The sequence below is a fragment of the Ranitomeya imitator genome, chromosome 1 (assembly GCF_032444005.1).
Source record: "Ranitomeya imitator isolate aRanImi1 chromosome 1, aRanImi1.pri, whole genome shotgun sequence".
Classification (NCBI taxonomy): Eukaryota; Metazoa; Chordata; class Amphibia; order Anura; family Dendrobatidae; genus Ranitomeya; species Ranitomeya imitator.
The window spans coordinates 420,145,915-420,160,952 of NC_091282.1; the positions used below are offsets into that span (position 1 = coordinate 420,145,915).

Below are 15,038 nucleotides of genomic sequence, written 5' to 3' on the forward strand. Positions count from 1 at the left end.
TCCAATGATAAAAAACATTAATCATCCAATAGTCCAGGCAGTCCTGGACAGCATCCTGTGCCCACCAGTCCAACTAGTCCACAGGCATATGGCCCAATCGGCTGTGGGCACATGGTGGATCATAATTAGGGTCTCAAAGCTTTGCAGATGTTCATCAACCTCTGTGTCGGAATCATTAAAACACTGGCACATCTTTGTAGTGGAAATGATTTCCTTGGGGGTGGGCTATCATGAAGGTAGAGTCCAACGCTGGCAGTAGGGGTATTGGAACTCCCAAAACTCATTCCATAACACAAGCTCTCTCCCCGCTTGAGGCTCACTCAGATGACACTCAAATATCACTCTGATAGAGTTTGATCTGAGTGTCATTAGCATAATTGGCCTAATTCTCTTGCATAAGAGAATATATACCAGTTTGAGCAAACCCTAAGAGAGAAAGTAGTTTGCATTGATTACTGGCCAGTCAGAGCTGCGGTGGAGAAGGACCGGAGTGGCGCTATAAACAGTTGATGGTGTGGTGACCGGTTAGTATTTTACCATATAATCAGAACATATATTACTACTACCTAACCAGTGCTAAAATAAAAATAAAAAAAACACTGTTTCATTAAATTAGGTTTTTGTGTTCTATGTATGTTTTTTTTTAAATTGGCAATGTTTTCAGCAAAGCTTTTTATAATCAAAAACAGGATTACATTGGTAGGTAACACAGGTGACAACACAGGATCCATCAATCACAATATGTGATTTCAAACTGACCTGCTCCCCTTCCCTTCACAATAAACTTGAAGGCTTGTGCAGAGGACAAAACTTCAGATCACTCTGTAACCAATGTTAGACTTTGGGCTGTGCGCATGTCCAATTTTTTTCCTTGGACGTTGGTCCCAGCGTCTTGCTCAGGCTCGTGGTATACGTTTGCTTACTGCTGGCTCTTCAGCCAAGTCTATGGTAATCAGTGATATGCAGGTGCAGCCTTGCGCTCTGGAGTCTAAGTCCAGAGATCACCTTACTGAGCATGTCTCTGATGTAGCATTTTCTTATTGGTGGTCGGACATTAGCTGCGCTGGTGATGTGGCAGCTCCGGATTGGCCAGCGAGCGATGTCTTGACCGACTGGGCATGAGTGTTTGGGGTGGAGCCTAGAGTATAAAAGGCTCTCAGCGACGCATGCGCTAGCATCATTTATGTTTTGGTGAGTGGGTGGTTACTCTACCACTCTGTCTGCATGTTTGTGTGTGCCTGTCTATGCTCAAAGACTGCACACGTTGGCAGGCAGGTAGCACACTTATGCAGTTTCATCCCCATGGCTCTACGCCTGAGTCTCTAGTCTGCTACATGCTAAGGGTGCCGGTCAGGCATAAGTTCGGTAGCGTCAGTACTGGGGTAACTAGCTGCTTGGCTTAGCATCTGTTTCATTCATGTGTGCGATTAGCACAGTTCAATTACAGAGCAAGCTCAACCCTTATGCTTCCTCTTAGTAAAGGTGACAGGGTATTGTACCTAGCGTCATAAGAGTTCCTACTCTTGGCACAGCATCTGCTTCATTCATTTGTGCGGTTAGCACAGCTTAGTTGCAGCAAGCTCACGTGCTAACATCCCTGTGACGTTAACAGGGTATAGTACTTATCATTCTTGATGCAGTACCTCTCTGTGAAGTAACTGAGCTTGGTACTCAGAACGGAGAATTTTTTTCTCCATCTTCTCCTCATCCAAGAGAATTGAATCACACTATAATCACATTTTGATCAGGCTGTGAGCAGAGTTTGATCAGAGTGTGATTTGCATAATCGACCTAATTTTCTCAGATGAGAGAATATTTGGTCGTGTGACCCTAGCCATACACATGATTATTAGACATTTCAATATAAAACCTAGGATTGGGGCCTACCATTTTGGCTCTGTATACTCTGTACATGTGTTGTTTCTTGTTTCTTGAAACTACTGGATATTAAGTGATTAAAAGCTCCAGTGGCCAGAGTGATAATATCAAAATTTCTATTTTTAATTTTTAATACAGTTATATTAAAAAATGCGAAAACACATTTAGCTCAAAAACCAGATTTAAACACTAGATCATTTTCTTACGAAAGCTCCCTTTTAAAAGATTGATTGCCTTTAAATGAATATATAAGTGCTTACTTTGACGTAAAAATATGTATTTCTGTTCTAATAAAATTAATGTATCTGCACTTTGTCCAGGTCATGAATAAGCCCCGGTGAGTATTGCATTTAGCACGCTCCTCACATGCATTGAATTTCAAGCTACTCCACAGGGCATTAGCCTGGAGGCTATGGGAGCCATAATATCAGATCTGCATTTAGCCTGCGTTAGGAACGTGTTTTTGAAAGCACAATTCTGGGCACTACAGATATGGAGTTGCATTAAAAAAATGGTATCAAAAGGGAATAATTAACATGTGAAGCCCGCAGGCAGCTTGATGACGCTTTCACAGAACTACTAATAACACAGGAAAAAAATACTAGCTTCAGAAGAATAAACTTATTTGAGAAGTGCCAGAAAATAGGCACTTGCAACATGATTGATCTCCTTCTGCCAGAATACTTCTGTGCAAATAATGGTTTCCAGCCCATAAAATGAGTGCTCTGTTACATAAGTGGTCTATACACGGGGGTAATGAAAGGAGAGACTTGCACAGGTTATTAACACTACATTTTAATTTGCATTTATAGTTATTGGCTAATCTTGTTTCAATTCCCCTTAACAGCTGTTTTCCTCTGGGCCTCTACTGTGATTCTCTTTAGCTGCTCCAGGTATGTAAGCTCTGTTCTATTGCCTTATATTATATTCTGGAGGATACTAGATTCACTGATGGGCATACGGCTTTATTCAACCCTTGTGCTAGAAAAATGCACACTGGTGAGACTGGTAGCAAAAGAAGTTATAGACATTCCTGGCATCATAATTGTGTTATTTCCCATATTATTATTATAAGAATTAAGCTCATTTTAACTCTTGGTCTTCCCACGTGATGGACCCTACATGAGCACATGGCACTCATACTCGATACTGAATAATTTGAGATGTTTAGAAAATTTTGTTTGCTTTTTTATCATTAGTATATTATTAACATTCCTATCAATTCTGCGATTGCCATAATTTCATGACTTTTCCTTCTTGGTGTTTCAATTTCAATGTTGAGGAGTCTATATAATATGTTCAAAGATCCACTTATTTTCCAATGTCTTTGTTAATATCTTTCAAGATAATTTCTACATGTTTTGTCTTCTTTGGCATTCTATATTGAGTATTCTTGCTCATTCTCACATAATTCTGTACTCCATTTACATCTTCTGCTGATTTGACAATTCCAGTAGATTCATTCTGACTAGTCCTCCAGACTTCAATTGACATGTAGACTCAGGTTGGTTGCATGTTTTTGTTTTTTCAGTGAGAAAAAGGAAATACACGTCTGCCAAACAACCGTATGCCTATTTTGGTATATTGAAATCTAAAACGCCTGAACCTTCTTAGTCTACTTACTGCACATCTAATGCAGCCCAAACACCTTAGCCAGATCTCATGTGAGCACATACAAAAGGATTGGTGGTCTAAACATTCACGTGTTCTCTATGGGTAGAGCAGAATAAGCCATTGAAAGAATCCTCTAGCAACGACTGTTCAACCTACAGAACAATGCAAACTGCATGCTCTATTTCACCAACATAATCTGTGGGGGAGTTGGGAGTCCCCACATATGCCTTAGAAGGTTAGTGGTCCTTCTTCATTCGTCCGTTTCAGCAGACCTTAATCTATAAAAAGCCTCAAGATTATAATGGATGGTAACAGTTTCCAGATGAATTTTGACAGCTGCCACTAATGAAAAAAGTATATGCAAATTTGCTTAATGTTTCATGGAGATTTGAGCTGTGTATTATTTCTAAAATCAGAATTTGAATTTAATGGGAAAGGAAAGGTAAGCACAAAGCAGAAACGGGCATTAGAGGAAGTCCAAACTGAGCAGCTGTTACATGGTCAATGTAACCAAAATCTGCCAAAACTGCAATGCCTCAATCTCTTGAAAAAATAAAAACGAAAAAAAAAAAAAACTTGGTTGCTATAAGCAGTCAGACAGTTTTGTGGGTAAAACAGCTATCCCCAATATATTGCTTGTTATATAATCGTCCACTTCATTTGGCTTTTTTATATGTTGTGCTGCATTTTTTTCTGTACGTTTTTGCCATAGAGATAAAATGCAGCGTTTTACAGCACCAGCAAAGTGAATGAGAATACTAAAATCTCATGCATATGCTACTTCATTTTTTCCTTGCATATTTGAACCTTCAAAGCGTTTTTTCAGATCTGCAACATGTCGATTCGTCTAGCATTTTTGCAGCATTTTTCACCTAATCAAGTGAAATAAAAAAAAAACACAAAGAAGTGACAAAAACGCTTACTTTTGCTAATGAAAAACCTGCTTGTGTAATGTATGCACATACCCCTTCTCTAAACATTATGTCAAATGTAATGTAGAGATCAATTACCGTAATTACAATTTTTCAAACTTTAAAATCATGTATAATTCTATGATTGTAGATTTATTTTAGATGTTTAGTGTAGAGGAACACATGTAAGATAACAAGTAATATGACACTAAAGCTGCCCAAATAAAAGAGGATGTTAAATATAGCACCAAATCACATTTTATGTATGATTCAACTTTAGTTGACAAAACAGATGCTTCTTTTTGATGTAGATGGGATTGGGCAAGGACTGTGAAGATGAACTAATGACTGGTGAACTAATGACTCTTGTTTTCTCCTACATGTAAACATTCCTGAGCTCCAAGGCTAGCGAGTTACAGCACACGCAACACAGAAAATATAGAAATGCAGAACGTTCCCTCAAAAATAGGTATAAAACCCGAGAAGGGCAATTGTGAGAGTTCTGTGCAACAATGGATATTACTGCCGCCAGTAATTTTTTCACTGTGTGACGTAGCATCTGATGGTGTTTGCATATTGCCGGTGGGTACATCTGACAGTCCCATCATAATGAAGAACATATCACAGCTTGCCATGATATGTGGAAATATCTCGTAAAAGGAGTATTATGTCACATGAAGAAACGTAAAGATTATACGGTATGTGCGCTAGTAGCTAATAATAGGGGCACTGGGGAATCCTCACCAGTTAACAGCTCCTGAATGTACAGGAACTCACATTGGTGGAAGACTATTCTTAGACAAACCATATTCGAAGACGTCGATTTTGGCATGGATTCTGCACCAAAAACCACATCAAAACCACTCAAAATATACTTAAAGGGAATCTATCACCCCAAAAATGGCCTCTGGCATCAGGGGCTTAAGGTACCGTCACACTAAGCGACGCTGCAGCAATACCGACAACGATGTTGATCGCTGCAGCGTCGCTGTTTGGTCGCTGGAGAGCTGTCACAAAGACAGCTCTCCAGCGACCAACGATCCCGAGGTCCCCGGTAACCAGGGTAAACATGGGGTTACTAAGCGTAGGGCCGCGCTTAGTAACCCGATGTTTACCCTGGTTACCAGCGTAAACGTTAAAAAAACAAACACTACATACTTACCTTCCGCTGTCTGTCCTCCGGCGCTCTGCTTTCCTCTGCACTGTCAGCGCCGGTCAGCCGGAAAGCAGAGCGGTGACGTCACCGCTGTGCTGTCCGGCTGGCTGGCGCTGACACAGGATGCAGGAGGAGTGCAGAGAAGCAGAGCGCCGGGGACAGACAGCTGAAGGTAAGTATGTAGTGTTTTTTTTTAACGTTTACGCTGGTAACCAGGGTAAACATCGGGTTACTAAGCGCGGCCCTGCGCTCAGTAACCCGATGTTTACCCTGGTTACCAGTGAAGACATCGCTGGATCGGTGTCACACACGCCGATCCAGCGATGTCAGCGGGAAGTCCAGCGATGAAATAAAGTTCTGGACTTTCCTCAGCGACCAACGATCTCCCAGCAGGGGCCTGATCGTTGGTCGCTGTCACACAACGATTTCCTTAACGATATCGTTGCTACGTCACAAAAAGCAACGATATCGTTAACGATATCTTTATGTGTGACGGTACCTTTAGCTACAACATTTTGTAATGCCGTAGATAAGCCCCCGATGAATCCTGAAAGATAAAAACAGGTTAGATTATACTCACCCAGGGGCGGTCCCATCCGATGGGCGTCATGGTCCGGGTCCAGCGCCTCCCATCTTCATACGATGACGTCCTCTTCTTGTCTTCTTGCTGCGGCTCATGCACAGGCGTACTTTGTCTGCCCTGCTGAGGGCAGAGCAAAGTACTGCAGTGCGCAGGCGCAGGGAAAGGTCAGAGAGGTCCAGTGCCTGCGCACTGCAGTACTTTGCTCTGCCCTCAACAGGGCAGATAAAGTACACCTGCGCAGGAAGTAAAGAAGAGGACGTCATCCTACGAAGATTGTAGGCGCTGGACCCGGACCGCAACGGCCATCGGACCCGAACCGCATCGGGACCGCTCCTGGGTGAGTATAATCTAACCTGTTTTTCTTATCTTTCAGGATACATTGGGGGATTATCTGCAGCACTACAGAATGCTGTAGATAAGCCCCTGATTCCGGAGGCCTTAGTTTATAGGCCATTTTTGGGGTGACAGATTCCCTTTAAGCACCAAACTGATTTCAATGGGAATTTGCCTGTAGTGTGCATGGCACATTTATTCAATGTTTTATTTTGTCTAAAGAAAACAGATATCATGTTGATTTGTTTTCTGCATGGAGAGTGCTCCATATATGGCCACTGAATCACTTGAAAGCAAACAAAAAAATGCCTCAGATTTTTCTGCCAAAATATCCTCAATACACAACTCTCTGTGTGAACATGGCATTATAAAAAAAAGCTTTAGAAAACCTCTTAATTAGCAACTTACTGGTCCGAGGGTGTGTTTTTGAGGTTTTTTTTACTCGCAGAATTGGTCCAAAAATGCTAGGGAATCCTTATGCCAGCAAAGTCAATAAGAATCCTGAAGTGTTGTGTAAATGATCAGTATTTTTCCGTTCAGGATTTGCTGTAAGTTTAAATCCGCATAATGTCAATTCTTTGTGTGTTTTTGCTGTGTTTTTCACCAATTGACTTCGGTTGAGTCAGTCAAGTCCGCAATAAAACTGCAGGTATAAAGATGTTTGCGTATTTGCTGAGTTTTTGCTTGCATTCTTACGGACTTGATATTGGGTGTTTCCCACTCTGTCATCCGTGTGACGGTGCGTGAAACACCGGTGCGGCTTTTCTGCTCAGCAGTAACATTACCGCCGGTAAGATCATGACCCTGAAAATGTGACTGACCCACGGTAAAAAGCTTACCACAGGGCATCAGCGTTGGCTGATGAGAGACTACTACTCCCATCATTGTAAAAAAAAAACCAAAAACTGTGGAACTGCACTTTCGTTGCAATTTCACTGCACTTGGAATTTTTCTCCCGTTTTCCAGTACACGATATGTTAAAACCAATGGGGTCGTTCAAAAGTGCAACTTGTCCCACAAAAAACAAGCCCTGGCCATATTGACAGAAAAATAAAAATGTTATGGCTCTTGGAACAAAGGGAGAAAAAAAATGAAAACGTAAAAACGGAAAATGGTCCGGGGGTTAATGTGTGATTGGAAAAGAAACTAAAAATTGTTACTGATGGTAAATTAACTTTCCAGATAACTTGCTGTACAAAATGAACTTCACATCACATGCTGGAGGGTTAAATGGGGTATTCCAGTTGCAAGAAGTCCTCAATTTTAGATGTGTGGGAGTCAGACCGCTGAGACCCCCACGATTGCTGAGCAATGCCCTCGAATATTTCCGGCAGTTCTACTGGAATGGAAGGAGAGGCATACGGGCATGCATACTGACACTCCATTCAGATGGGGGACAACACTAATTATGGTAACCAGAATGCCCCTTAAAATAGTGCAAAGGCATACAATTTTGTAACAATCTTTGTGCATGTTAATTTATTTTACGCATATTTATTTTTCCCAGCCCTTTACATACATCATCGCTGTCCCCACTGGAGCGCACAATCCAGATCCCTATCAGGATTTTTTTCCATAGACAGCACTCAGACGAAAAATATGGTAGTGTGAATGTAGCCTTTGGGTTCTGTAGAAGAATCTTCCAAATTTCTACTACACGTTGATTCCCCCTCCCTTTGCCGGCTTCATCTTAAACCTTACTGCACAGCTGCCTGACAAGAGCGAGCTAATTATTTCCAAGCAGATAACTTCTTGCATCTGTCCACCTTTCCTGAATACCAATCATTCGTAAAACTGAGCTGAATAAGGCACATTTATTAATTCCAGAAAGCCTTTTACCAGCAACCATGTTTGGGAGTTTATTTTTTGTTATGCTTGTTTTCAGTAGGATTGTTAGCATCAAAGGTCCAGATCTTTGGCTTTATTTCTTTTATAAGTAAAGGCACTCAGGTGGAAAGTTTTAGTGTTGAAGGTTGCATTATTAGTTTTGAAGGGAGTACACAGTGGGCATATTAAGTATTGATGGGGTGAGACATCAAAACTAAAAATGAAATTCAAAACTTGTGAAGGGAGTATTTATGGGGTACAAAGAAGGAGGCATTCATAGTTTTGAAGAGGGTACTCACAGGGCATTAATATTATCAAAGTGGGCACTGAAAGAACATTATAGAATTTGAAGGGGACACTCTGTGTATTGTTAGTTTTGAAAGCGACACTCATGGTCAAAGGAGTACATGGTAGATCATTACTTTTAAGGTGTTTATTACTGAGTGCAAAAAGGGGGTCTTATTTCTTTTTTGGTAGCACAGTGAGATAGCATTGCTTTCTTAGGGACATATAGGTGTAATTAATACTGTTTAAGATACACAAAGGGCACTATTACTTTGTGGGGGCACAAAGTGGGTACTATTACTGTGTGGGGGCACAAAAGGGGTACTATTAGTGTGTGAGGCACAAAGGGGGTACTATTACTGTGTGGGGCACAAATGGGGTACTATTACTGTGTAGGGGTACAAAGGGGGTACTATTACTGTGTGGAGCACAAAGGGGGTACTATTACTGTGTGGGGGCACAAAGGGGGTACTATTACTGTGTGGGAGTACAAAAGGGGGTACTATTACTGTGTAGGGGCACAAAAGGGGTACTATTACTGTGTGGGGGCACAAAAGGGGTACTATTACTGTGTGGGGGCACAAAGGGGTACTATTACTGTGTGGGGGCACAAAGGGGTACTATTACTGTGTGGGGGCACAAAGGGCACTATTACTGTGTGGAGGCATAAAGGGGTATTATTACTGTGCAGGGGCATAAAGGGGGTACTATTACTGTGTGGGGGCACAAAGGGGGTACTATTACTGTGTAGGGGCACAAAGGGGGTACTATTACTGTGATGGGTACAAAGGGGGTACTATTACTGTGTGGAGCACAAAGGGGGTACTATTACTGTGTAGGGGCACAAAAGGGGTACTATTACTATGTGGGGGCACAAAAGGGGCACTATTACTGTGTGGGGCACAAAGGGGGTACTATTACTGTGTGGGGGCACAAAGGGCACTATTACTGTGTGGGGGCATAAAGGGGTACTATTACTGTGTAGGGGCATAAACAGGGTACTATTACTGTGTGGGGGCACAAAGGGGGTACTATTACTGTGTGGGGACACAAAGGGGATACCATTCGTGTTTGGGGGCACAAAGGGGGTACTATTACTGTGTAGGGGCATAAAGGGGGTACTATTACTGTGTAGGGGCATAAAGGGGGTACTATTACTGTGTGGGGACACAAAGGGGATACTATTCGTGTTTGGGGGCACAAAGGGGGTACTATTACTGTGTAGGGGCATAAAGGGGATACTATTACTGTGTAGGGGCACAAAGGGGGTACTATTACTGTGTAGGAGCACAAAGGGCACTATTACTGTGTGGGGGCACAAAGGGGGTAGTATTAGTGTGTGGGGGCACACTGTGTGGGGGAGATAAACAAAATTACTATTATTGGGTGGGGCGCAAAAGATGACACTTACTCGTTAGGGTACAAAAGTTGGCACTTATTGTGTGTTGCACTATTACCATCTGCTTGGCACTATTACTAATAGTGGTGCTATCTATCTGGCACTATTATTGTCAGGTGCACTGTCTGTGGCATTTTATTGGGGTGATAGAGTATTGAGGTCACTGGGCCACGTAGTAGGTGCAGGCACAGAATTGAGGGTAGCGGCAGGATGTAAAGTTTGGAATAAGTGGGAATTGTGATGGAAATGTGAAAAGTCAAATATGTCTGTGATGTATACTCTGCAGGTAAAATCTGGAAAAGGTCGTCACGCTGGTCTAGATGAGATGGAAAAGACGTGAAAACTGGACAGAAAGAAACATCAGTTATTTCATATACAGTAATTGTATGTTAATCATTTAAATCATTGTCAGAACTGGAATCTACCACTATTTGGTCACTGTATGGTGGTAATATCAGTCTTTTTAATAGTATTTTTTTTTTAATTCAACAACAAGTTTCTAGTGGTGTAGTTTTCTCCTTATGTAATGACAGGTGTTTACTGGCATTGTCGGTAATATTGGTCTTTGAGCAGTGTGTTTTACTCTACAGTGGTCATGGAGTGGCAGTGTTATTTGAGATTTGTATGGTCACAGTGTTGGTCATATTGGTCATTGTGTAGAGTCAGCAGTGTATCAAATACTTATTTTCCCCACTATATTTCTGTTACGGTAGTTGTTTCTGTGGACAAACCTCTTTCATATGCTCTAAAATTAGAAATATATGAATTTTACTTGCTGACTCTTTCCATAAGCAACCACCAGAATTATGAATGCAGCTCTAGTCTACAATACCGACTGTAGCTCCGGACAAGGTAAGTGATACAATACAGTTAGAATCTTATTATTGCAATACTTGAAATATGGTTAATGCATGCATTTAACTATGATGGTAAGTGCTTACCTGTTAGCTAACAGCTGGGATCTGGTGCCTGAAGGAGAAGTTAGGTAGATAGCCAGGTCTCCTCTGCGTGGGTGCGTAATTGTGATTCTTACCACCACATGTTCCAGATAAATGGCATGGTGGTTGACGTTGTCGGCACATCCTGTTGCTTTATACACGGAGCGTACAACATTATCTGGACGTATGGTCCTATGTAAGATGAAGAATTACAGAAGAGCATGAATATATCACTCAGGCAGCTGTCAAGCATCAAGCGTTAGTGCAGCAGCATGTAGCATCTTTATTTCAGCTGTAAATCTATGTTCCCACGATGAGTATTTGATGAGTTTTTGATGTTGAAGATTTTCTGCACCTATTAAAGGGAACCTGTCACACCCAAAATCGAAGGTGAGCTAAGCCCTCCGGCATCAGGGGCTTATCTACAGCATTCTGGAATGCTGTAGATAAGCCCCCTATGTAACCTGAAAGATGAGAAAAAGGTTAGATTATATTCACCTGGGCGGGCAGTCCGATCCGATGGCCTCTCTGACCTTTCCCGGCGCCTGCACACTGCAGTACTTTGCTTCTGCCCTCAACAGGGCAGACAAAGTACGCCTGCGCCGGTGTCACAGCGTGAAGTCAAGAAGAGGACGTCATCGTAAAAAGAAAAGAGGCCCCGGAATGGACCGTGACGCCCATCGTACCGGGACCGCCCCTGGGTGAGTATAAAATAACCTCTTTTTCTTATCTTTCAGGATACATCGGGGGCTTATCAAAACAGAATGCTGTAGATAAGCCCCTGATGCCGGTGGGCTTAGCTCACCTTCGATTTTGGGGGTGACAGGTTTCTTTTAAGTAAATTAGGTTACTTGCCTTTTTCATTGCGTCATTGAGTGCATTTTTTACACTGTGTTTTTGTATCTTTTAGGTGTTTTATGCTTATAAAGCTGCATTTTTATACTTCCTGGTATTTGGCTTTGACAAAACTTTATTGATGCAGTCACGTGCAAATTACATGCGTTTTGGATGTGTTTCTGGCGTGGAAACACAGTAAAAATGCATGTATGAGTTTACCTGCACATTTTCCATATCGAATTCACGCATAAAACTCATTGTACCCACAAGAGAAATTGACATGTTGCGGATTTGAAATACGCACCACAGGGCAATTTACATTGAGTAAAAAAGAAGTACAGTGGGACTGAGATTTCTAGAAATCCCATCCATTTTGCTGGAACTGTAAGATGCTGCGTCTTTTAAGCAGCAAGTATACATGGCGTCAAAAACTCTCTCATAGTGGGCACACAGCCTTAATGGGATTTTTCATGTTACAAAGCAATAGCATATTGTTAGAATTTATGATTGGTGGGGGTCCGACCTTTGAGAGGTAAACTGATCACAGTGCTACTTGCCCTTTACAGTTTCCCATTACAATTGCGCTCTCACCTATCCATACATGAAATACAGTAGGTCCCATTTCCTTTAGAAGTGCCATGCTGCTGTCCCTGCACAGGTGACTGGAGCGCTGCTATGCTGGAGACAACCGTAATGGGATGCAGTGACAAATAAGTGCTGAAGCCCCTTTACTCCTAACATCAGGGGAGATCCTAGAGTACAGACACCCACAATTATAAAGTGATGGCATATCCTACCGCGGTTGTCAGGTGTTTGATTCAAACTATACATCTGATGCACGTCTTCGGGGAAAAAAACCTACTATTCAGTGTAAAATTGTACAATATAAGTTAAAGGGTTAAATCTGTATGGGGCATATATGACATATACTATACAGATGAGTTAAAATAGTGATAAAAAGAGAATGAAAGCAGCTGAGGATACAATGTATTAATTGGGCGTGCTCAGGATATTTTGTATATATATTTATTTGAGACTTTTACTGTCTACTTAGGATATACCGTAACCAGTATACAGATTGTTTTGTATGCACAGTGATTAACATACTGTACACGCAACAGCGTAACAGCTACACAACAGAAAATGTGTATACCATAGCAATGGTAATATAAAAAGATATAACATTACGCTCAGTGAGTAGTTGAGCAATCATTGCCTACCGATACTGCCCATTCTTTGATCAGCTTGTGTATTCACTGCTGTCACTCACGAGCATTGGAGAGGACACGTCCATTTACTGCCATCATAGCCATCTAATTTACAACAATTTACAGCACTTTCTTCAAAGGATGATGATAGCCTTGTCAAACAGTTTATATCCAGCATCTACATGTCTCTGTCTCACATCTGACATGTTGATTGTACTATACATGGTGACAAGAGCTATAAACACAGTCACATTGGCTGTAATTGAATTATACATCTGTTGGTTGGGAAACTAAATGGTGGTCAGAATAAAATGTTTTGTACAATACAGAGGGTGTAGATGAAAGCTGTCATGTTCACTCTTTAGTAAAGGAATACATAAAATACGACATATTACTTGATCTGGCGGTCTGTGTTTTCGACACAAATGTGTTGTGCAGGGACCGTCGTCCATTTCTCTGCTTCGATCACCATGGCTTCAGCATCCATCAAGCCAAATCCATATAGGTGGCTCACTATTGAGTAGAAGAAGAATGTGGTGTTAATTTGTAAGAATCAAAGTATTACCCCCTCACCCCCAGATATTGCAATGTAATAATACTTTAATATTTGGGAACTGTTAATCGCAAAACAGTATAAACAAAGGCTTTTCGTTGCTCCATCTTAATGTTTTTATAAATGAGAATCAGTTGCCACATAGGGGTTATCCAGTTTTAGAAAATCATTCTACCCTAGTTGTAGTTTATTTTAAAGCTTGTTTCTTCTGGTCCATCGCTGAGTGTCTGCTATGCCACCCAGTGCCTGCTATAGTCTGCAGTACTGACGTCACATCGCCAGCACTAAATACTCTGAGCAGCCTGTGCCATCAACTTGTGCAGAGCTGCTGAGCTAAGTTATTGGTTACTTTGCCATTGATGTGACCTCCGCACAGCAGGCACTACCAGACAGGAGCAGCAGCGAAGACTCTGGCCCCGGGGATGATGGAAAAAGCACAGTTTGTTAGTTTTAAAGATGCACCAATAATATGTCCGCTCCTACCAACCAAAACTACCGCAAATAAGCGGAGTTTTCCAGGACTAAACAGATTATGAGATGTTTGCCATTAACCAAAATAAATCTGGATACAGGACACACTGAGCAAACTTAGACTAGAAAGAGCAACATTAGACTAGACAGTGTGAAAATGCTGAATGATAAATTTGCTCAATCTTAAAGACACTTCTGTCTAACTTTACACCAACTGTTGAGTGATTTACTTTGCAACACATTTATAGTCCATTTTTCTTCCACACCTTTTCTTTTGGAACCATACATTACACCCATTTGCCAAACAAGTGGTTAAATCAAATGTTAAATAGGTCTAAGACTTATTTTGACTTTATGCCCCAAATTTTGCACAGTTTTGCCTCCGTCTGGGCTCAAACACATTAGTAAATCTGCCCCACAGACTTCAAATAATAGCATTGATCTTGGACCTTAACTTATTTTAACAATGAAAATTCTTTCACACAGCTCATAGCGCATCATCTAAGCAAAGAAACAAATGTTTTTTTTTTCTATAGTGTTTAGTCAGATTTTGGATCAGTCGATGTTGGTTCTACATCATAGCACTCCCCTTTGTGATGTACTCACATGCATCTATGACATATGAAAGATCATTTTTCCTTAACAGCCATTAAAATGAGCTGCCATCTGCACACACTTTACTACTATTCCTGAGAGGCCATGTTGTGCTTCATGATGTCAATCAAGATACTAAACCACAAGACATGCACAGAGAGGATTATGCAGCTCACCTCCACCAGTGTCACAGATCAGACACTCTCATAAATACAGAAGAAGACACAATGTATGAAGCAGTACCAAAGTTCTTGGAAGAAAACTTCTTTCTTTTTTCGGAACTTCTATAAAATCCCAAAACGACACCAGCCACCATAAAATAGCACGATTAAGAAGTGTTATCTCATTCAGGTACACGTAAACTAAAGCTTGTTTTTTCATACTGCATGTAATAATCGTGTGCTGTTTTATGGTGTCACTTTTGGATTTTCTTGAAGATTTGCAGAACCAA

At 41.3% G+C, this 15,038-nt stretch overlaps 1 protein-coding gene across 3 annotated transcripts in view; it reads right to left on the reverse strand.

Annotated features, from left to right (window-relative positions):
* Positions 1-15,038, reverse strand: part of PCSK5 (proprotein convertase subtilisin/kexin type 5) — a 748,165-nt gene that overhangs the window by 314,738 nt on the left and 418,389 nt on the right. For all 3 annotated transcript variants that reach the window (XM_069763164.1, XM_069763172.1, XM_069763182.1), the window contains exons 11-12: positions 13,365-13,482; positions 10,928-11,116 (exon numbers count right to left, since the gene is read on the reverse strand). In XM_069763164.1, coding sequence (XP_069619265.1) covers positions 10,928-11,116; positions 13,365-13,482 — 307 coding nt within the window. The remainder of the gene's footprint in view (positions 1-10,927; positions 11,117-13,364; positions 13,483-15,038) is intronic.